This window comes from Lissotriton vulgaris, chromosome 7, assembly GCF_964263255.1.
Source record: "Lissotriton vulgaris chromosome 7, aLisVul1.2, whole genome shotgun sequence".
In the NCBI taxonomy this organism is placed as follows: Eukaryota; Metazoa; Chordata; class Amphibia; order Caudata; family Salamandridae; genus Lissotriton; species Lissotriton vulgaris.
The window spans coordinates 693,647,780-693,672,601 of NC_141695.1; the positions used below are offsets into that span (position 1 = coordinate 693,647,780).

At 51.3% G+C, this 24,822-nt stretch overlaps 1 protein-coding gene across 1 annotated transcript in view; it reads right to left on the reverse strand.

Annotated features, from left to right (window-relative positions):
* Positions 1-24,822, reverse strand: part of SMURF2 (SMAD specific E3 ubiquitin protein ligase 2) — a 1,116,208-nt gene that overhangs the window by 743,240 nt on the left and 348,146 nt on the right. Inside the window, exon 3 of the mRNA XM_086930925.1 lies at positions 21,187-21,295. Coding sequence (XP_086787051.1) covers positions 21,187-21,295 — 109 coding nt within the window. The remainder of the gene's footprint in view (positions 1-21,186; positions 21,296-24,822) is intronic.

A 24,822-nucleotide genomic window follows, 5' to 3' on the forward strand; every position in this document is an offset into this window, starting at 1 on the left:
GCGCGGACCTTGCTTGCTTCTCGCCGGCGAGTTACTACCCGCCATCCACACAACGTGGCCAGCTGGGACTCCGATCCCCCTAGTAAGCAGTGGTGGCTGGTCCTGGTCACCGGAGCTGGGGCACATCGTGGTGGGGGAGACATTCTGGCACTGCTACCCTGTTCCTCACGCAGAAGACGCTGCCAACAACGCGACCACTGCGCAGGGGGCGCGAATGCACAGAGGATTGGCGAAGGGCAGTGGGCGCCACGCTGATCGCCTCTCGCTGGGCGCCTCGGGCCCCTACAGGCGGAACGCAATGGGGAAGAACGACAACAAGCAGCCTAAACTCTCTTTTGAGCCTGCACCGCCCAAGAAGCAGCTGCGTGGCACGACTGGCGCTGGTGGTGCCCACGACCCACCGGGCACTGAGCCCCCTTCCACGTCCATGGCCCCCGAGATGCGCGTAATGCTGGAAGAGATGAGACAGGGCTTCGCCACGATAGTGGACAAGGTGGACCGCCTGTCCTCCAGGATGGATGGGGTCGTACAGAAGCTGGAGGTCCATGAAGAACGCTTGACGGAAGCGGAGAGACGCATTTCTGCCTCGGAGGACTCGTCTGCTTCTCACGACGCGCGCCTCTCCAGAATGGACAACATACTGCGAGTAATAGCGGCAAAGAATGAGGAGTTGGAGGCGAGAAGTAGGCGCAATAACATTCGCGGAACGGGTGTACCGGAATCCACCAACACTGGGCGCATGGAGGAATACGTGGAGAAAATCCTGGTCGCTGCGGTGGGCAGAGAGGCCTTCTCTGGTCAATTTATCGTCGAAAGGGCGCACCGCTCCCTGGGTCCAGTGCCCAAGCCAGGGGCGCAGCCGCGGCCTATCATCGCCCGGTTACTTAACTACCGTGACCGCGACGCAGCACTACGAGCAGCACGGACGAATCACAACCTGTCTTGCGATGGAGTGCCCTTTTCGGTGTACCCGGACTTTACGCCGCTGGAGCAGGAGCAGCGGAAAAAGTTTCTGGTTGTTAAGAAAAAGTTAAGGGACATGCAGGTGGATTACGCCCTCCTATACCCGGCACGACTTAGGGTGACCCATCAGGGCAAACAACATTTTTTCATCAATCCGCAGCAGGTGGAGGACTACATCAAGAAACTCCGAGCTACCAGGAGAGATAGACGTAATGCGGACAATGAAGATGCGGACGGAGACCCAGAGGAGCAAGCTGCAGACTGAGGTTGCCTCCTTGTGACTGGTTGGTTGTCCTCCTGTTGTAGAACTGGCATTCGGTTTGGATCCTTCGACCTGTCTTGGCCCTGGTTGTCCTGACCTGGATTACGGAACTGGATTGCAGTATCATCATAGTGTGAACTGGCTGTGGACTGGCGGACAGGTCGTATGCTGTACTCCAGAGTTGAGTTTTGTATTGGAATGTCCAGGATGGTGGTGAGGTTGGGGGAGGTGTATGCAGTGGCGGATGCATAGATGACTCACCTGGCCTGACTGGCATCTGCTCCAACAGGGGGGGCTGCCGCAAGAGACGGTGATATGTTGGACAGGCTCTGATCTGCAGGGGTGATATATACCAGGCACCACCCCCCCTTCTCTGACTGTTCCCGTATGATCTGTGCGGGGCGGGAGGGGATTGTAGGGGTGTTTCGGTGTGTACCTATGATGCCCCCGGAAGGGGATTCCCCACACAGTTTTTCTATGGTTGTTGAGGGCGGGGATCGGGGTGGGGAGGGGGGATGTGATACTGGCAAGTTTGGGTTGCTTCAGTGGGAGGGGGGAGGTCTTGTTGAGCGGAGATTGGGGTGTTGCACGGGTGGGGTGGGGGGGTTTATGACTGTGGGGGTATGCGTTGTTGGCCCTAGGGGCAGTTTTGCGGGAGATATTCATGGCATGTGTGCAGAGATCAAGTATGGAGTGTGTGCGAGAATCAGTGGATGGGCAATGCGAAGATTTCAATCAGTAAAGGGACTTGTCATTGGTACGCTCCGAGCGAGGGCTGGTGCACTGACCGTGGTTTTTTTTCAGGGATGTGATGATGAGCATGGGTGATGTCGCCTTGAGTAATGTCTCAATCTTGTCCTGGAATGTTCGGGGCCTTAACGACCCCCGGAAATGCAGAAATGTACTTGCATATTTGGATAGGCATCATGTACAGATCGCAATGCTTCAGGAAACCCACGTACTGTTTCTAAATTTGCGTGCAGATGGGCTGCTGTGAGGGAGTTTTCCTCGTATTCCACTTACTCGAGGGGTACGGCCATTCTGATTAATAAGGGGCTTCCTTTCCAGAGGTTGGGCGTGAAGGTGGACACTGAGGGGAGGTATGTGATCCTATGGGGCAGATTGGGCACTGATGTGGTCATGCTTGTTAATTGTTATGCACCCAATATCGACACACCCGGTTTCTTCCTCGCATTGTGGGGTCATGTACTGGAGGTGGAAGCTACTCACTTAATCTGGGGGGTGGGGGGGACTTCAACCTCTCCTTGGATCCTGGGGCAGATAGGTCGGATGGTAGTGGACAATACAACATGAAGGCTCGGGACGCTCTTCAGGGTATACTGTCGGAGGCGGGCCTATTGGATAGCTGGAGACACACACACACCCGGTGACTAGGGAGGGCACGCATTTCACGACGCACGCACGCTCATGGGCGAGGATAGACTACTGCTTCATCTCGCGAGGACTGGCTGGGGGTGTAGATCGGGTGCAACATCTACCTCGTGCTTACTCAGACCACTGCCCCGTACTGGCTGTGTTGGAAATGCCTGGTTATGCCAGAGTGCGGCCGCCGTGGCGGCTCTTCCCCTCTGCTCTGCTTGACCCTGTTTTTAAACACAAATTGGGTGAGGAGATTGAGGCATTCTTCCCTAGAAACAAAGGGTCGGTCGATAAGGTGGAAACGATCTGGGAGGCCTTTAAAGTGACTGTTAGGGGCGTCACGATCTCTAAGAGCTGTGGTATACTCAGGGCCATAGTGCGCACGTTGTCTAACCTTGAATTGGAGCTTAAAGCGCTGGAGGCGGAGATGGTCAGAAACCCTCGCCCTGACCTGGCGGAGGAATTCAGGGCCAAGCTTTCGTCCTTTGAGGAGGAGGCAGCTAGAGAGGTGAAGTTCCGTGGCAAGTACTGGACGGCTAGGCGCTACTGTGAGGGGGACCGGCCAGGAAAGGTGCTTGCGGCACTCACTAGACACCAGCGCCATGCCACCCACATATTAGAAATCACTGATGGCAAAGGCGGGTCCTATCAGGACACTAAGAGAATCCAGGACACCTTCCTGCAGCACTATCGACAGTTGTATTCCACACAGCAGGAAAGCGAGGTGGACTTCGGGAATTTCCTGGATGACATAGCACTCTGCTGGTTGAGTGACGGTGATAGGGCATTCCTAGGATGTCCTTTTGAACTGGATGAGATCAGGGAAGCGATTATGTCCCTCAGCAATGGCAAAGCTGCAGGGCTGGACGGCCTTCCAGCCGAATTCTATAAGTGCTACATCGACATCATGGCACCGGTGCTGAAGGAAGTCTTTGAAGAATCGCTGGAGGTGGGGATACTGCCGGGCTCAATGAGGGAGGTAGCGATAACCTCACTTCTGAAGCCAGGAAAAAACCCGTTGAGCCTGACGCCTATAGGCCCCTCTCGCTGCTCAATTGCGACGCAAAAATCCTTGCTAAAGTGCTGGCGACCAGCCTGTCCCTGCTCATGACTACACTGGTGTTGCCGGATCAATCTGGGTTTGTTCCAGGGCGAGCCACATCGCATAACCTTCGCACGCTGTTCTCCCTTATACCCACCATAGCGCCTACGCTACCAGTCGCTGCTGTGTTCCTGGACGCCACCAAAGCGTTCGATTCCGTCGAGTGGGGCTACCTCATGGCTATCTTAGGCAGAATGGGGTTCCCTCGGATATTTATTGCCTGGGTAAAACTGCTCTACACCTCTCCAGTCGCTAGGGTCGTCATTAATGGGGTGCTATCTGCTCAAATGCCTATCACGAGAGGTACTAGGCAGGGCCGCCCCCTATCGCCCCTACTCTTCGCCTTGGCAATCGAGCCACTGGCTTGCAGGATCCAGCAATTACATAAGGCCAGCGCCTTTAACTGTAACCAACGGCAGATTGGCATTTCCCTTTATGCTGATGATGTTACATTGTACGTGCGGCACCCACAACAACACCTTAACCCACTCCTGCGAGAGTTTATAGCGTTTGGCGGCATATCCGGAGTGCACATTAATTGGCAGAAGTCACAGTTCTTCCCCCTCACGGCCGCAGTTACCCAATTTCCATTGGATTACCCGTTGGAATGGTGTGGCTCTGACCTGAGATACCTGGGCATTGAGGTTTCGCTCAATAATGAGGACACGATTCGGTTGAATTACGGAGTGGCTATCTCGCAATTGACGGACAATGTGACCCGCTGGTTGACCCTCCCGCTGTCGATGGCAGGCAGGGCCTCACTGATAAAAATGGTCATCCTACCGCGGTTCCTATACCTATTCCAGAACGTCCCCTACTACCCGGGAAACTATTTTTTTAAGAGGCTCCGCACCGAGCTGCTACGCCTCTTCTGGGGCGGCAAACAACCGCGCCTTAGCTGGAACGTCCTAACGCAACCATATGACAGGGGCGGATTCGATGTCCCTGATCTGGAAGTGTATTATCTCAGTGCTCAGGCGCAGCATGCGTTTCACTGGGTTAGCCCCGCCCCTTTTATGCCGCAGATTGCTGCCGAGGATTGGATAGTACATCCACTCCCGCTCAAGGGCATGCTACTGGGTCAGGTTGGCGATGTAGAGACACCTGCTACCACTGTTACCTGCACTATTGACTCTTGGAGGAGAGTGACTAAACTACTTGGAGCGCCCATGCTTTATTCACCGGCAATGCCTCTTGCGTACCACCCAAAGCTGTCGCTATTGCTGGAAACTGGATTTCGGTCCATGTGCAAACGAGTACACATTACCACGTGGGGTGACTTGTTCCAGGATGGTTCGTTCCGCACCAAAGATCAGGTGTTTCGTACCGGCCCCCCGACACCGATGGAGATGTTCTATTATATTAGGCTGCGCCAGGGAATGCGGGACATACTCCCCAGCTTCCCGGATGAGCCGGGGGCGGTTATGCCTTTGCATGTGATGCTGGTGTCAGATGGCAAAGGAAAACTAGGAAAGGCTTGGGTCCTGTCACTGGCCGGCGTGGACCACTATTGTATAAGAAACAAAACAAGGGCCGGGCAGTTTCGAGTTTGTATCACGGTGCACAGCCTAGTCTAACAAATCACTAGGTTGGACAACCATTTGTATTGATTTACTTATCGGTTTTATAAAAAAAAAATTTAAATCAGTTTTTGGCGTCAAGAGATACAACACAACATTTATCACAAAATACAAATATACATTCAGTGAAATGAGAAGGAAATATCAAAACATCAATGTGTAAACAAAGGAATTGTCATACATAAATAACATAGACAACTATCAAACAGGCCTCAAATTAATCAATCATAGAGGCTCCAATCCTGATTATGCAAACAGCAAGGGGACTGTTATGTTAAGAAAAAACCTCCTTGTTACAACCCTCACAAGATACACAATAAATCAACAATTAGGTGCCAAAGCTAGGAATAACATAGGAACATATCAGCAATTCCAAAGTGTGTTTAAGTTAATTCCTAGCGTGCCCTAGAAATTCGGTATCTTGGAGGTGAAAACGTCGACGCGTTTCGAACCCAAAACTACTGCACGGGTTCTCCTCAGGACATGGATTGGGGGGTCGTTGTCACTTAGTCGTGGAATGTTCAAGTCTCTCCCTTGGCAGTGAGCGAGGTTGCCGCTGGGAAGGGAGATGGTGCCGGCCGTCACCATTAATTCAATGCATAAATCTGAAATCTTATCGGCGGGGGAAGTTTTGTCAACGGTGCGCGAGTGGTGAAGCGGCAACCGCCGCGCTGACAGGCGTGTTCTCGGCGTTGGATCCGAGGCGTTACAGTCCGGCACCCTACGGCTTCTGTGAGAGAGCATGTCAGATGGCAGGCACCTGGTGTCCAAACTGTATGCTGCCATACGTGGGCAGCGGCCGCCGGCTCTGTCAAAGGCACGGGTTGCCTGGGACTCTGAACTGCCTGTTGGCCTCACTGATGAGCAGTGGAAGTATTGCTGCTCGGTCACGGCTGACATATCCTCCAGCTGTCGATTGAAAATTATTCATTACAAGTTTGTACAGAGATATTATTACACTCCGGTTCGGAATCTACGGTTTCACCTTTCAGAGGACGACAGGTGTGCGCGTTGCCGCGCGGAAGGTGCGGGATTCCTTCATTTGGCCTGGGAGTGTGGAGCGATTCAGGCATACTGGGCGCAGGTACATACTGCTCTCCAAATTATGATTGCTGGCCCCCTCCCTCTGGACCCGGTGGTGATGTTGCTGGGGTATACCAAGGATGTGCCCAAGGCGGACCGGAGGTTTGTTAATATTGCTTTGCTGCTAGCTAAAAGGAGGGTCGCCTGCAGATGGGGGAGGGGCAGGGCACCGAAGTTTAAGGACTGGCTAGACGACCTCACGTACTGCCAAGACCAACATGGCATCTATGCGGAATTGCTCCCCGCCCGCTGTAGACCCAGTGATTTTTGGTCCCCTCTACAGGTTTACTGGTTGTCACAGATGGCTCACAGTGACTCCTCTGGGGATGAAGATCCCCAGAGCCCCCTGAGCGTGTGGCCGTTACGTAGTACACTCACCATATTACATGACGACCGAGGGGTAGGAACTCAGCCCTCCCTGCCCAGACTATGGTGGTAGGCTTACTGCTGGAGGGCTGCTGGGGACTCTGGGGTACTTGCAGGTCATGTGCTGTTACTCACAATACACACCTTCCTAGCCCTCCCAATATCCTAGAATAACAGATCTGCGGGGGGTGAACATACACATTGGCTCCAGTGACTGTGCATCGGTAGAGAGGACTCTTGCATGGGTGAGCACTAAGCCCCGCTTTTTGACATAATGCACTGCTATTGCCTGTGTGCTACACGCTCCCTGGGGTGACAAACGAGAGGCTATCCTCCCCTTGACACAAATGAGGCACACTTATGCACACGGAGACGTAGATGGCTGACTGGTAGGGACTGAGGCTGTCGGGGGCTGGGGGTTTCGTGGCACCTTTCGTCATTGTTTGGTAATATGTCTTTATGCGTAGATGCTGAGGGATCCCAGCACCTTAGGACCATGAGTGGGGGGGGAGGCGTGCTTTACCGTGGATGTTCTCACTATACTGATCACTGTGGTGGGTATGTTGTGGGCCTGCCTGTGCATGATGTACCAGCCCATAACTAGTCACTGATTTTTTTACTGAATGTACCATACCTGTCATGCTATTCTGGATTGTGGATGCTGTAACTGTCATGTATCTCTGTTGACCGCAATTAATAAATAAAAAGGTTTAAAAAAAAAAGAAAAAAAAAAAAGAAAGATGGCACTTTCTCACACTGCTCCTTTAAAACTAGGGGGAAGGAGAGCTATTTACTCAAAACTGAAAACTTAAGAGGCTCATGGCGCCCTCAGCTAAAGCTTTTCCTATGCAAGAAGAGACCCCTGTGTTTCAAGCAGCCGTAGGTGAGGGTCAGGGTGTTAACACAGCTGGATTCCAGTTCCAATGGATTTATTACCCTTGGAAGCGATCGGACGTCTTGGCCCTTAAAAATTCTTTACCTGACCCTAGAAAAAACCAGAGTACATTTTATGAGGAATTGAATGCTGCCGTGACTTCTTGTGTTATGACTTTAGTTGATATTGATATGTTTTTCGGATTGATATTGCCCCCTGACCTTTGGCGAATGGTCTGTAAACAGTACAATGCAGCTTTTGGTGGTACTTGGGTGCAATTACAAGCGGCAGATATTGATAGGAATGCGGGGGAGGAACCACCACAGCTCAGATTAGATTTACCGGGTCACATCATTACTTATTTGAAAGAGAGAGTGCCACCAAAGAAAATATCATGGGCAAAATTGGTAGCTTGCAAACAAAGCAAAGATGAGTCAGTCCCTGATTTTTTCACAAGGTTTAAAACAACATTTCAGGATTACAGTGGTCCAGACACAACTTCTGATACAGGTCAACATTTATTTGTGGACAAATTTGTAGCTACCTTGCTACCTGAGATTTCGCAGAAATTACGAATAGCTGAAAGTACGTGGGCTTCCTCTACTCCGCCAAAGATTTTGGACATGGCCCAGTATTAAGAGAATCAAGTAAATTATGAAAAAGAAAAGAAAGAGGGTAAACCTAAGGAATTAAAAACTAAAATGTAGTTGCAACAGGTTTATGGGCCACAGAGAGGTAGAGGTCGTAGAGTATTTAGAGCTGACCTCCCAAGGAGGACTAATCAAGATTCTCAGACATTTGGTTTGTTGGGTCGGAATCAATGTGCATATTGTAAACAGGACGGACATTGGCGATCCCACTGGCTATTGCTTCACAAACAAGGTAGAGGTACGGGACGGGAGTAACAAGGGGCCCTCAGCAGCGTACTGGTCCTAGTAAGACAGAATTATTTTGGCAATTCTGTCCCAACGAAAGCCTATTATGCAAGTGATTTTAATGCCTTCGATATCACAGGTGTGCGCTTTAACTAGGACAGCGGAGGACGAGGGAAGGGATCAGTTTCCATATCGATAGATCAGACGGGCCCATATGTTACTGGTGGAATATTGGGGACCTCGCAGAAGTTTCTAGTGGATACTGGGGCTACACGAAGTGCGCTTTCTATAAAACTGATCCCTGGGACTCCCTCGCCTGGCCATAATAACCTGTCCACAGGCTTTGCTGGGAAGCATATTCTTAGTCATGTGTGGAAACCCCTGGATCTTACTATTGGACAGTTTACTGTTAGTTCACCATTCCTTCTTGCACCAAATTGTCCTGATAATTTGCTGGGTCTCGACTTACTCAAACATTTCCATGCATGCATCTATTGTTTACCGGATGGTGTATATGTTACGTTTGGTAAGCCGATGCGTAATAAGCAGTATGTTATTGATGAAGTCTCACATGCATTATCCACTCTCCCGCCTTGTGTGTGGGCGGAGGGCGATACTGACGTGGGTTTATTATCTATCCACCGGTGCATATTCAGGTTAAAGAGAATGCTGTTTTGCCCCGCATACCTCAGTATAAAATATCGCAGGAAGGTGAAAGCGCCTTAGTTCAGATTATAGAGGATCTTATTGTAAAAGGAGTAGTGGAGGAGACTGATAGCAATGTTTCTAATAGCCCCATCGTGCCTGTTTTGATACGTTCCATTTCTGAAGATAAAGAAAAAGTTTATCGCTTTGTAATCGATTTGCATGAAATTAACAAATTCTTAGTGCCACAGTTTCCCGTAGTTCCAGATATTACTACTTTATTGACAATGATTCCAACCAAGGCTTGTGTTTTCTCAGTAATTGACCTCAAGAATGCGTTCTTTTCCATTCCCATTGCTCCCTCTAGCAGGTATTTGTTTAATTTCTCTATTAAGAGGCGATCATTCCAATTCTGTTGTGCTCCCCAGGGGTTTTCAGAAAATCTGAGCATTTATAGTCAGGCCCTTAAACGTCAACTAGATACCTTGCAGTTACCCCCAGGCACTTCATTGTTACAATATGTGGATGATCTACTGAAACAGCCGACACCACTGAACTTTGTATTGAGGCTACCCTGCTTTTACTGACTCACCTTGCGAAATTGGGCCACGAAGTATCGAGAAATAAGTTGCAGTTTGTCGACCAGCGGTTACCTATTTAGGTCACCTCTTGTCGAAGGAAGGAAGGACACTGACTAAAGACAGAATTTAGGCGATCATAAATACACCTATTCCTCAAAAGAAAAAGGACGTTAGGGCATGGATTGGCATGGTGTTCTATTGTCGTCATTGGATTCCTAATTTTTCACTCATTATTAAACCCCTTCTTGCACTTACGACCAAAGATACCCCGTTTCAATTGCCTTGGCCTTTTGAGTGTCAGGATGCATATCAGCAACTCCGACCAGCGTTATGTTCTGCACCTGTATTGGGAACACCTGATTATATGAAACCATTTTCTCTTCATGTACACGAACGAAAAGGTTGTGCATTGTCGGTCCTAACACAGCCACACGGGGACAAAACGCCCTTGTGCATACTTTTCTGCAGTTCTGGACCCTGTCGCCACAGCACTCCCTGGTTGCCTGAAAGCTGTGGCATCAACTGCCATTTCGATCAGAATCAGCAGGACTTGTATTAGACCACAAACTGATGGTTTTGTTCCCCATTAAGTTGATGTATTATTGAATCCAACTAAGACAACATTTGACGAGTGCTCGTCTTACCGGGTACAAACTCTCTCTGTTAGCACCACACATTGCTCTTAGACGATGACTGACCCTAAATCTCACTACTTTGTTGCCATTGCCTTCTGAACAGACTAGTGATATACACGATTGCATTTTCACCACTGAAGAACAAGCTACGGGTCAAGTGGATCTTACCGATACTTTGACCCTGCTTGCAGGCAGGTCGCCCCCACACCGCCATTCGTCGCCTGCAGACTGATTGCCGCTTCCTGAAGCCCTTTCTGCCGCCGCCTTCCCCCACCGCCCCCTTCCTGCCGAAGCCTCCCTGCGGCCCCGCCTCCCAGCACTCCGATTGGCCTCCCCGCTCCCGCCTCCCAGCTGCTCCTCCCTCCCAGGCCTCCTATAAATACAGGCCGAGCAACGGTGATCGGGAGCGACCTTTGACCCTGCTTGCAGGCAGGTCGCCCCCACACCGCCACTCGTCGCCTGCAGACCTGCTGATTGCCGCTTCCTGGTGCCCCTTCTGCCGCTGTCTTCCCCCACCACCCCCTACCCGGCCTTCCCGCCGCAGCCTCCCTGCGGCCCATCACTCCCATTGGCCTCCCTGCTCCCGCCTCCTGACTCCCACCTGCTCCTCCCTCCCAGGCCTCCTATAAATACAGGCCGAGCAACGGTGATCGGGAGCGACCTTTGACCCTGCTTGAAGGCAGCCCCCACTCATCGCCTGCAGACCCGCTGATTGCCACTTCCTAGTGCCCCTTCTGCCGCTGTCTTCCCCCACGCCCCCTACCAGGCCTTCCCGCCGCTGCCTCCCTGCAGCCCCGCCCCCCAGCACTCCCATTGGCCTCCCTGCTCCCGGCTCCCAGCTGCTCCTCCCTCCCAAGCCTCCTCTTATGCAGGCCGAGAAGCAGCAGCACGCAGCGGGCGCGCCCAAGACAAGCCCGTCTGCGCCCATCCGCGCCAGGACCGCGCCCAGCGCCAGAACCCCTGGACCCTACGAACGCCACGACACCAGACTCCACTATGACACCAGCAGCCTCCACGCACTGAACGCCGGCCGAAACCACGCCTGCTTCCAGGCCGCTGCGAAACGGACCCACGGACCCTTTTCCTGCCACACCTGCAGCTTCACCTGCGACAGAACCACCAAACCTCCAAGGACCGAACCCAACCACCTCTGCTGCATACTCCTCAACACCCGCTCCGCACGCAAACACGCAGTCGACCTCTGGGATCTGCTCGACACCTCCACCCCAGACGTGGCCTTCCTGACCGATACCTGGTGGAACGACTCCTCGGCACCAAACATCGCCATAGCCATCCCGGACTGCTACAAGATCACCCGAAGGGATCGCGCCAACGGAATCGGAGGAGGAATAGCCATGGTCCACAAGTCCACCCTCAAGGTCGCCACCCATGGAGACGCCACCCATGGAGACGCCACCCATGGAGACGCCACCCTCAACACTGCAGAACACCTGCACATCCGGAGCCACACTGACCAAAACACCACCCTCAGAGGATCTCTCATCTACAGACCCTGCGGACCCCAGCGGACCCCAGGCTCAGTTCAGCGACTACATCGCCGACCTCGCCAGGACCCACGCACTCGCCTCCACGGACTACATCCTCCTCGGGGACCTGAACTTCCACCTCGAGAACAACAACGACAACACCAACTCCACCACCCTGACTGCCAACCTCGGCCTCAGACAACTAGTCACCACACCCACCCACAACGCAGGCCACACGCTTAACCCTATCTTCTCCACAGGGTCCCACATCGCCTTCAACCACACCACCGAACTCCACTGGACCGACCACCGCTGCATCCACTTCACCTTCAAGAAACCAACCACGCACCATCGCACCCATCAGCTGCCTCACCGCTGCTGGAGCAAAGTTACTGAAGACCAGCTACTCGCCTCCCTCGCCAAGAACCAACCCACCGACCCCACCAACTCAGACGCCGCAGCCCTCAACCTCAGACAGTGGATCAACAACTGCGCCAACACCCTCGACCCGCTCAAGAACCCCGCTCAAGAACCCCTCCCCCCCAACAGCCACACCAGCAAGAGAGCCACATGGTTCACCAACGAGCTCCAGGCCTCTAAACGTGCATGCCGAAAACTGGACAAGACATGGTTCCACGAACGCACACCAGACAACCACGCAGCCCACAAGGACGCTACCCGCAGACCTCACCACCTCATCAGATTAGCCAAGAGATCCTCCTTCAAAGACCACTTGGATAACAACGCACACGACTGCAAAGAGCTCTTCAGCATCATAAAAGAACTCTCCAACCCCAACGACATCCCGCCCTCACAAGAACTGTGCGACTCACTGGCCATCTTCTTCCATCGCAAGATCGCTGACATCCACGACCACTTCAACACCACGACCGCCCCGACCACACCAGATTCCACCTCCCCTGTGAACACCACCAGCGCCAACCGCCTGACCTCCTGGTCCAACGTCGACGAGACACGCAAGGTCATGAACTCCATCCACTCAGAATCTCAGTCTGACCCATGCCCACACCACGTGTTCAACAAAGCAGACGCAGCCATCGCACCCCAACTTCGGAAGGTCATCAACATCTCCTTCAAAACAGCGACATTCCCAGAAAGCAGGAAGCCCGTCGAAATCAACGCCCTCCTCAAGAAGCCCAAGGCAGACCCCAAGGAACTCAAGAACTTCCGGACCATCTCCTTGCTCCCATTCCCGGATAAAGTCAGAGAAAATCGTCAACATGCAACTGACCAGCCACCTGGAAGACAACAACATCCTGGACCCGTCCCAGTCCGGATTCAGACGAAACCACAGCACTGAGACAGACCTCATCGCCGCCACAGACTACATCAGGCGCCAACTAGACAACGCCGAAACATCAGCCCTCATCCGCCTGGACCTGTCGGCCGCCTTTGACACAGTCAGCCATTGCACTAAAGAAACGCCTCCAAGAAGCTGGGATCCAAGAGAAGGCCCTTGACTGGACCACGTCCTTCCTCACCGGCAGAACCCAGAGGGCCGCCTCCCACCCTTCCGATCCGAAGCCACCAACATCATCTGCGGCGTCCCCCAGGGCTCAGCCCGACACTGTTCAACGACTACATGGCCCCCCTCGCACTAGTGGCCCGCCATCACAACCTCAACATCAACATCAACATCATCTCCGACGCTCTCCCTCACCAAGGATCCACACACCGCCAAAACCAACCGGAACAGGTCCTCTTGGCAACATGCACAGCAGTACGAGTTATGAACAGAAAGAGCTGGATACACCGCTCGACCTGCAAAAAAGTGCCAGCCGAACTGACTCAGATTACAGAAAACGAAAACGCAGGAATTGCACACAATATTCTCTGCAACAAAGAAAAGATGGATCATTACTTTACCACACCTGTAGAATTGCTTTTGACTTGTCCAACGATAAGTGGAAGAGAGAGGTACAATCTGAGACTTTGTTACCCACTGAACGGAGTACTTTGAAAAAAAGGGTGCGGCGATTCTGGTGAGGTTAGAGGGCCTACTTGGCAGGAGACTGTGCTGCATAGGCGGTCAAACTAGGTTCAGTGCGGTTTGTGGCGTGGATATTCTGAATCCGTGGAAGAACCCACATTTTTGAACTATGACTTGAGTTGGGGCAAAATCATCCGTCTTACAGTATTCAAATGCAGAGAATTCAAGAGTTTTTGGTGCAGAAAACCCCTGATACTATTTGAGTGCTTATCAATCTGCTATGCCCAGGACTGGAAGTAGTCAGAACTTTGCACTTCTTGACCAAGGAATCCGGTCAAGAGTAAAATAGCTGTTGTTTGCCTTGGCCCAGAGAGCTTCAGTTCCCTGACTCTTCTTTACCCCCCCCCCCCCCCCCCCCCCCCCTCCCACAGGTTTTAATGGGGGATCCAAATTGCATCCTTTGAAAGAGGCAGAATTTCTAACGATCCTTGAAGCTATAGGGGCTGAATTAGTGGACGATATTTCTTGAGTACTTGCAATATTGGCTTTCTTTTTTACTATTATTGAACTGCAAGCCTTCAATGAATTCTTGGGTTTTTTTTCTTAATTTTTTTAGTTTGGACTTTGTTGAAGTGAACAAGTGTTGTTTAATTCAAATGTTTGCTTTTCCTCTAAAATTCCCCATTGACCGATACATGCATTGGACATAAACCATAGACTCTTTTGGAAGAAAAGAAAAAAAAAGAACATTTTGTGCAGCATTTTAAAAGAGACAATACAGCAACATTAGGTGTTTAGTGGTGTGCCTAGAGGTAATGCGAGACCTATTGCATTTCCAATGCTTGTTATTGATCTGTATGCTTGTCAGTTTACTTTCCTCTGTTTCTATTGGTTGTAGCCTATTACTGCAGTGTCTCATCAGTTTCCCGTGGCCTAACTAATCATTTCCATCTGGGTTGGTGGTTGGAACTTTTTTTCTTATGGTTACCGCAGTATTACGGTAATTGTTTACATATTGGTTTCTTTCCCTCTAGACACCTGCAATTGCTATATTTTACTACTAAACAGGCAGGCACAATTGCAGTTACTTTGCAGTTAAAAGGGTCAATATTAAAATGGTGCAGCAGGTTCAGTGGGACCAGGGCCAAAAGTTGTCATAACTCCTCTGAATACCAAATATTGCTACATTTTACTGGGACTAAAAGCTCTAGGCACACCACTAAACACCTAATGTTGCTATATTTGACTACTAAACAGGCAGTCACAAATGCAGTTATCTTGCAGGCACTAGGGTCACTATTTCAATGATGCAGCAGATGCAGTTAAACTGGGGCCCAAATCTCTTGGAACCCCACTAAACACCAAATATTGGGACGGATGACAATGAAGTGGGGCAGATTGCATTGGGTTGGAGTGGGTCCAATTCAATCAATAAATCAAAGGCTTGTAAAGTGTGACTTCTCACCCGTAACGGTCTCAAAGCACAGGGAGCTGCAGGTACATCGAGGCGCTGTGCTTCAGTCGAAGAGCCAGGTCACGAGGTCCTTCCTAAATTGAGGCAGTGACGGTGACTGCCTGAGTTAGAGAAGCAGGGTGCTCCAGGTCTTCAGTGTGAGGTAGAAGAAGGATCTTCCTCCTGCTGTGGTCTTGAAGATACGTGGGGTTGGTAGCCAGGGGCAGTTGGGCGGGGCGGTGGTATCTGGTGGGTACCTGGAATGTGAAGTGGTGCCTGAGGTACGCAGGTCCTGCATCATATAGGGCTTTGTAGGCATGTTTGAGGAGCATGAAGGCGATTCTTTTGTTGACTTGGAGGGAGTGGAGGTCTCTTAGGTGGATGGTGATGTGGTTGCGGCAGAAGATGTGGAGGATGAATCTGGCAGAGGAGTGCTGTATGTTCTGCAATATCTTGAGTTGTTTATGGGTGATGCTAGCGTAGAGTGCGTAGCCGTAGTCTATTCTGCTGCTGACGAGTGCGTGGGTGACCGCGTTTCTGGACTCAGTGGGGATCCAGTTAAAGGTCTTTCTGAGCAGGCGTAGCTTGTGGAAGCAGGAGGAGGAGGAGACGGCGTTAATCTGGCAGCTCATGGTGAGCAAGGAGTCCAGGTTGATGTGGAGGTGCTGTGCGTTGTCTGTGGGGGAGGTTCCAAGTGCTGCAGGCCACAAGGAGTTTTCCCAGGCAGAGGGGGTGGAGCCCAGGATGAGGTCTTCACTGAGTCGAGCTTGAGACAGCTGTTCTTCATCCAGGCGGAGATAGCTTGCATCCCATCATGAAAGTTGGTCATGGTGAGTGTTGATTCGGTGGGGGAAAGAATCAGCTGGGTGTCGTCGGCGTAGGAGACTATGTTGAGTCCGTGGTTCTTGGCGATGGCTGCAAGCGGGGGCATGTAGATGTTGAAAAGCGTAGGGCTCAGGGAGGAGCCCTGAGGCACTCCGCAGCTTATCTCTGTGGGTTCCGAGAGGAAAGCAGGCAGTCTGACTCTGTATTCAGCTGGTCAGAAAGAAGCGGATCCATCCAGGGCTTTGTCGAGGATGCCGGCGTAGTGGAGTCTTGTGCATAGGGTGTGGTGAGAGACGGTATCAAATTTCTAATTTAAAATATTTCTAGAGCGCAGCATACACCTTGCGGTTTCTTGGCGCTAGGGGGATCAGCAACTGAGGGAGAAAGACCAGAAGAAAAGATAAGAGGAGATATTAAGAGAGTTTAAGAGGGGAAGGCCTGGCTGAAGAGGAACGTTTTCAGATCTCTACGAAAGGGGAGGTACTGAGTAGCAGAACGGAGATGGTCAGGGAGTGAGTTCCAGAATGTTGGAGCCAGGGTGGAAAAGTTGGCTCCGCCCCACTTTTTGCGTGTGAAGCGAGGGATCTGAAGAAGAGACTTGGAGGAAGACCGAAGTTCTCTTGCCGGTACATAGGGATTGATTAATGAAGAGATGAAAGCGGGGGCAGTGCCCTGGCGGGCCTGGAAGGCCATACAGCCGATCTTAAAAAGGGAACGTTCTTTCACAGGGAGCCAGTGAAGCTCCCTGAGAAGGGGGGAGGAATGGTGATAGCGAGGGAGGCCATACACCAGCCGGGCTGCCTGGTTCTGGATAGTCTGGAGTCTACGCAAGCTGTACGCGGGGATGCCATGGTAGAGAGCGTTTGCGTAGTCCAGTCGCGATATCACTAGTGCGGCCATGATGATCTTGAGTGCCTGGGGGGAAAAGAAGCGAGAGACAGTGCGGATAGTGCGGAGAGTGAGGAAGCAGCAGGATACCACGGAACTAATTTGTGAATGGAGAGTGAGCTGGTTGTTTATTTTGACACCGAGTGTTTTGACCGTGGTGGAAGGGGTAGGAGCGGGACCGAGAGAGGGGGGCCAGAAGAGAGAGTTCCAGGGGCTGGATGAACCACCAGTGAGAACCAGCTCGGTTTTATCCGGGTTCAGCTTAAGGTGGTTGTGGTTCCTCCAGTCCCTGATGAATGTCATAGTTGACTGGAAGTTAGAGACAGAGAGAGGAGGGGGACAGATCAAAGGCGGCCAAGAAGTCCAGGAGGATGAAGGCTGCAGTTTTGCCTCGGTCAAGGAGGGCGCAGATGTCGTCTGTGGCAGCGAGGAGAGGAGCAGATTGTTTTGGACTGAGTGGGGCAGATTGTTTTGGAGTGGGGCAGAATGTTTTGAATTGGAGTGGGATGTTTTGGAGCGGGCAGATTGTTTTGGAGCGGAGCGGGGCAGATTGTTTTGGAGCGGAGCGGGGCAGATTGTTTTGGAGCGGAGCGGGGCAGATTGTTTTGGAGCGGAGCGGGGCAGATTGTTTTGGAGCGGAGCGGGGCAGATTGTTTTGGACTAGAGGGGCAGATTGTTTTGGACTAGAGGGGCAGATTGTTTTGGACAAGAGGGGCAGATTGTTTTGGACTGGAAGGGGGCAGATTGTTTTGGACTGGAAGGGGGCAGATTGTTTTGGACTGGAAGGGGGCAGATTGTTTTGGACTGGAAGGGGGCAGATTGTTTTGGACTGGAAGGGGGCAGATTGTTTTGGACTGGAAGGGGGCAGATTGTTTTGGACTGGAAGGGGGCAGATTGTTTTGGACTGGAAGGGGGCAGATTGTTTTGGACTAGAAGGGGGCAGATTGTTTTGGACTGGAAGGGGGCAGATTGTTTTGGACTGGAAGGGGGCAGATTGTTTTGGAGAGGAGGGGGCAGATTGTTTTGGAGTGGAGCGGGGCAGATTGTTTTGGAGTGGAGCGGGGCAGATTGTTTTGGAGCGGAGCGGGGCAGATTGTTTTGGACTAGAGGGGCAGATTGTTTTGGACTAGAGGGGCAGATTGTTTTGGACTAGAGGGGCAGATTGTTTTGGACTAGAGGGGCAGATTGTTTTGGACAAGGGGGGCAGATTGTTTTGGACTGGAAGGGGGCAGATTGTTTTGGACTAGAGAGGCAGATTGTTTTGGACTGGAAGGGGGCAGATTGTTTTGACTAGAGGGGCAGATTTTTTTTAACTGGAGTGGGGCAGGTTATTTTAGATTGGAGCGGGGGAGGTTATTTTAGATTGGAGCGGGGCAGGTTATTTTAGATTGGAGCGGGGCAGGTTATTTTAGATTGGAGCGGGGCAGGTTATTTTAGATTGGAGCGGGCAGGTTATTTTAGATTGGAGCGGGGCAGACTGGCGCGGAGCGGGGCAGATTGGCGCGGAGCGGGGCAGACTGTAGCGGGGCAGACTGGCGCAGAGCGGGGCAGACTGGCGCAGAGCGGAACAGACTGGAGCGGAGCAGGGCAGACTGGCGCGGAGCGGGGCAGACTGGCGCGGGGCAGACTGGCGCGGGGCAGACTGGCGCGGGGCAGACTGGCGCGGAGCGGGGCAGACTGGCGCGGAGCCGGGCAGACTGGCGTGGAGCCGGGCAGACTGGCGTGGAGCCGGGCAGACTGGCGTGGAGCCGGGCAGACTGGCGTGGAGCCGGGCAGACTGGCGAGGAGCGGGGGAGACTGGCGCGGAGCGGGGGAGACTGGCGCGGAGCGGGGGAGACTGGCGCGGAGCGGGGGAGACTGGCGCGGAGCGGGGGAGACTGGCGCGGAGCGGGGGAGACTGGCGCGGAGCGGGGGAGACTGGCTCGGAGCGGGGCAGACTGGCGTGGAGCGGGGCAGACTGGCGCGGAGCGGGGCAGACTGGCGCGGAGCGGGGCAGACTGGCGCGGAGCAGGGTGGGGCGGATGGGAGCAGGGTGGTGCGGGGCGGATGGGAGCAGGGTGGTGCAACAAAATTATTCTTATCTTTTGAGAACCGGGCACATAAACAAAAACAAAACAAAAGAAAACACGAGTGTGAAAATTAGACTTGGCAAAATAAAAGAAAGTTAACTGTAGAAAGTAAATCTTTGCCATTTTGTTTCAATCAATCAAGCATTTGTAAAGCGCGCTATATACCCGTGAGGGCCTCAAGGCACTGAGGGGGAGCTGCTACTGATCGAAAAACCAGGTCTTTAGGAGTCTTCTGAAGGCCAGCAGGTCCTGGGTCTGTCGTAGGTCGGCGGGGAGAGCGTTCCAGGACTTGGGGGCGAGGTGGGGGAAGGATCTGCCGCCGGCGGTGGTTTTCTGGATGGGTGGAACTGTGGCGAGGGCGAGGTTGGCAGAGCGGAGGCTGCGGGTGGGGGTGTAGAAGCTGAGTCGGTCGTTGAGATATGCTGGTCCGGCGTTGTGTAGGGCTTTGTGTGCGTGGATGAGGAGTTTGAAGGTGATCCTCTTGTCGACGGGGAGCCAGTGCAGGCCTCTTAGGTGGGGTGTGATGTGGCTGCGTCGGGGGACGTCAAGGATCAGTCATGTCGAGGCGTTCTGGATGCGTTGCAGCCGTCTCAGTAGCTTGGTTGTTGTTCCTCCGTAGAGGGCATTCCCGTTGTCCAGTCTGCTGGTGACGAGGGCCACTACTGCTGGGCACTTTTTAGCCAGTCACACACCTTCAGTTTGCACGGAACATAAAGATAAAAACAACAAAATAGTACCTCAATCACTTCACTAGCAGTGGATGGGCACCGATTAACCTGAATCAATCGGTGCTTGGTCCATGCTCCACTGAGAAGAACGGAAATGATGTTAGGCCTGCAGTGACGAATCACGGGGATGTAAAGAAGAATGCCATGCAAACCAACAAATGGTAAGCAACAGGCGGGCTTCAAGCCCTTTCCCTTTTGGATAACAGTGTCTCGCTAGCGCAGGCTCGAACCTAAAAATGGAATATGGAATTTCCAACAAGACTTTGCAATTCATATCTCATATTGGCTTATTGGTCTAAATTGCAGAGCTGGTCTGATAAATGTGTTGTCAAAGGCATTTACCTACATTAAAATTCTACATGATATAAAGGCTTCTATAACACTGATCTCTCTCTACTCAGTGTTTCCTTTGTGAAGGGGAATTCACCGGGGTTCAAGAATTGTATCTCCTCCAAGGATTGATTTCTGCTGAAGGACAGTATTCGTAAGGATATCTAATATTTTAATAAACCCATAAGTTTTGAATAGTGGGAGAATTCTTTTTGAGCTCTTCTTTGGACTATCAGAGGGACTTTCCCATTTGATCATGATTACAACCGGAATTCTTTGTGTTCAGCTTTTACAGTTTTTAGACTGAGGGTGCTCTAGTTTCCCACTATATATAATTTCGGTTGGAAAATGACAAACGTGGTTGATATAAATAATTGGAAATCAATTTGGTTTCTTTAGTTAATTCTTAAGGACCGACCGCACTTAATAGAGGTTTGAATGCGTTTGTGTGTCTTTACAAGTTTCAATGTATATTCTTCTTTATCCTACGTGACACATCCGCAATATAAATATATTAAAAAAATTGGGTATTGATAGATTAGCCGACGGAAATGCCGACGACTCCTTCAAATAATTCCAGTTAATGAAGATGATTTAAATTGTTCTTTAGAAGTGGACACATTTAAAACAAACGATTCAAGATTATTGCACACTGAAGAAAGTGGCCTATTGAAAGAATCCGTAAAGAACAATGTACATCCATTATCTGCTAATGAGGTGCTGAGGAATGAAGAAACAGATGACTAACTGGACTGTCTAATATCCATCAGAGTTTTTTGTCTTCAACGGGTTCGAGTTAAATGTTACATGAAATGTGCTAACAAGGTGAGGGACGTCCCCAGTGGACTAGTGGCTTATCAAGGACAGTGTGAATGAGTTTCAGGGATTAATCTCTCAGAGAGAGAGAGCCTTTGGAAGCACTCACTTTTGGACCCTAAAGTTGCTTGCTCTTACTCGTTTAGCATGTAAAATATTTCTTGGGTGTGACTTCGTTTTCTTGGCATGATGATACCCACTGTTTTCCAATACTATTTTAAAGGCCCAAACACAACGAATACATGCATAAATACAGATTGCGTATCAAAGTGGCGACAATAGCTTAAACTTACAGATCGTAATGCTGGTTCCACTTTGGATCGAGGGTATTCTTCACAGTATCTGTAGAATGACACTGCCCAGATCCATCAACTACCACTTTTGCAAATGGATCAGGAAGCCCTGCAATCAAGGGAAGCAGGGAAAATGTTACATTTAGCTCGTGTGGAAACATGTTCTAGAATTCAGACTAATTAATTCATTGAAACGTAACCTGAATGCCGTAATTTTGCCATGGGTAAACCATATTAAAAGAAATACCTCCAAAAATCCAGCATTGTCACTGTGCCTTTTATACAAAGAATTATGTCCAGTATGCCAGCGCCAGCCTTTTGTTAGAGGTGTTGTCCCATATGCCAATAATTATCTCTAGTGCGCCAGCACCAGCCTTTTGCTAAAGGTGTCCTTATGCCAATAATTACATTTACTGTGCGTGTGCCCGCATTTAGCCACAGGTGCCTCTTACACCCCAAATTACTCCAATATGCCCAGGCCAGCAACCGACTGGTAAGCAGAACACAATCAAATGCCCACTGAACTCATTCAAGCTCACTTACTCGTTCTCATTAACACTATTTCTCAATACCACACATTCTCACTCTTACTCAAATCCCGCTCAGTTACACTTGCTCTTTTGACTCATTCACTTACACACAGTCACAGACACAAACGCATTTAGTCCTACACTGACACAGACTTACACTTTTTTTCTTACCTTAAGCTGCCTACATGGAGAAGCCACTTCAGCACCTGGCCTGCTGGTACATGGACTCTCAGGCAGGAACACAGCTGCCTCTTGCCTCAGGCACTGAACGAGGTAACAGAAAGTTGAAACCTGTGCAGTAAATACACTATTCGTTTCTTTCGGCTTCAACTTTCAGTCCCCTGCCATCTCACCCACTCTCTCCCATTTTGTACCTGGGTGTTGGGTGGTCTAAGACTCCTGATCCCACCCCAACTTGTGAAAAGATGGGAGCGTGTGAGGTAACATTATGATTGACTGTTAGCCCTGGGCACTGCATGCTTTAAACCTAAATCGTCCAGAGTTAACTGCATGGGTGATCCTGCAGTGTGCTCCAATTTGACAATTAGAGTGGAACGTTTCGTGTGTGCCCTTACCTTTTTGCCCTCAGGTTCGTGCGGATAACATCGTTGGCTACCAGTCCCCCCCGCTGCCGCTCAAGAACATCGCGGCCGCTGAGCTGGGGGACTACAGGCCCCAGGATCCTCCAAATTGGAGCCCCGCCCACTGACGCGCCCAGAAGGCGCTTAAAACGGTGTAGCTCCCTCGGTGGAGCGGGACAACATCTTGACAATTAGAGTGGAACGTTTCGTGTGTGCCAACGATGTTATCCGCACGAACCTGAGGGCAGAAAGATATTTCTGCCCTCAGGTTCGTGCGGGTAACATCGTTGGCTACCAGTCCCCCCCGCTGCCGCTCAAGAACATCGCGGCCGCCGAGCGGGGGGACTACAGGCCCCAAGACCCTCCAAATCGGAGCCCCGCCCACTGGCGTGCCCGGAAGGCGCTTAAAACTGTGTAGCTCCTCCCGCCTCGTGGGACACGCGCGGGCGGTCGTCGGGCAGAGCCCGGGCAAAGGGCGGGCCGTCTGTGGCCGTCCGGGGCCGGTCGAGGCTGGGCTGGGCCACCCCCCTGACATTGACTTCGAGACTTTCAAAGTAAGACCATAGTCTATTTACTGATCTTTTAACTATCGGTCTAGCCATCGACAGTATTGTATTGTATTACAACATTGCGCTTAAACCAATCTACTACAGTCTTGTCTGGTTTTAACATTCATCCTTCTTATTTGCTTAGCTCTTAGACAAAAGACCATAGGAAGATGAGTGGACGCCGTAGTAAACCCAGGAAATCCCTGGTGGGAGGCTCTGTTAGGGGGACTCTTGATCTTTTTATTACTAGGGCTGCTTCCGTGCTCGAAGGCGAGATTGAATTCACGGAAAAGTGTCTATCCTCGGAACATCTGTATAACAAACGTTCATCTCTGGGTAAATTTCAGTCAGCAACCACTCCATCGGCCCAGATTTCCGATAAAACCCTAAAGGCTGACATCAGTATTCTATCTCAACCACAAGATCAAACACCTCTAACCCCCCCACATATAAACGACTCACCTACTGATCCACCAGTAGAGATCGTATCAGAGGAGCAATCATTCACAACATGTCAAGTCAAGTCAAGTCAGAAGATTTATATAGCGCACTACATACCCAGAGGGTCTCAAGGCGCTAAGGAGGGGGGGGAGGATTAATTGTCAAATATCCACGTTTTAAGTTGCTTTCTGAAAGCTAGGTGGTTCTGGGTAAGGCGAAGGTAAGCGGGGAGTGAGTTCCATGTTTTAGCAGCCAGGTAAGAGAAGGATCTGCCTCCCATGGTGGTCTTGTTGATGCGAGGTACAGTGGCGAGGGCCTGGCTGGAGGAGCGTAGTTGGCGGGAGGGGGTGTAGAAGGACAGTCTTGAGTTGAGGCATTCCGGTCCGATGTCGTAAAGTGATTTGTGAGCGTGGGTTAGCAGTCGGAAAGTGATTCTCTTATTGACGGGTAGCCAGTGGAGGTCTTTCAGGTGACCAGAGATGTGTTTGTTGCGTGGGATGTCTAATATGATTCTGGCTGAGGCGTTTTGGATTCGTTGGAGTTTCTTTTGGAGTTTAGCGGTAGTGCCTGCGTAGAGGGTGTTTCCGTAGTCCAGTCGGCTCGTGACTAGAGCGTGGGTGACTGTTTTCCTGGTTTCGGTGGGGATCCATCGAAATGTTTTTTTGAGCATGCGAAGAATGTTGAAGCATGATGAGGATATGGCGCTGACTTGTCTGTTCATTGAAAGTGAAGAATCCAGGATAACGCCTAGGTTCCGTGCGTGGTCTGTCGGGATGGGTGCTTTTCCAAGGGCTTCCGGCCACCAAGAGTCGTCCCATGCGGAGGGGGATGTGCCTAGGATGAGGACTTCTGTTTTATCTGAGTTCAGTTTCAGACGGCTGTGTTTCATCCATTCAGCAACTTCTTTCATTCCTTCGTGTAGGTTAGTTTTGGCGGTGCTGGGGTCCTTGGTGAGAGAAAGGATCAGTTGAGTGTCATCTGCGTAAGAGATGATGTTGAGGTTGTGTTGGCGGGCGATGGTCGCGAGGGGGCTCATGTATACGTTGAAGAGGGTGGGGCTGAGAGAGGATCCTTGTGGTACGCCACAGATGACTTCGGTGGCCTCGGACTTGAATGGTGGAAGGCGGACTCTCTGGGTTCTTCCGGTGAGGAACGAGGTGATCCATTCAAGTGCTTTTCCATGTATTCCGATGTTGCTGAGGCGTTGTAAAAGGGTGCTGTGGCAGACTGTGTCGAATGCTGCAGAGAGGTCGAGGAGGATGAGGGCGACTGTGTCTCCATTGTCCAGTAGAGTTCGAATGTCGTCTGTTGCTGCGATGAGGGCGGTCTCAGTGCTGTGTTTAGCTCGGAAGCCAGATTGTGAGGAGTCGAGGGATTTGTTGGCTTCGAGGAAAGCGGCGAGCTGGTTGTTGACAGCTTTCTCGATGACTTTGGCCGGGAATGGAAGGAGCGAGATGGGGCGGTAATTTTTGAGTTCGGTGGGGTCCTCTAGGGATTCCTCGTTTAGGGAAACGAACATCAAAACAATAGGTCATG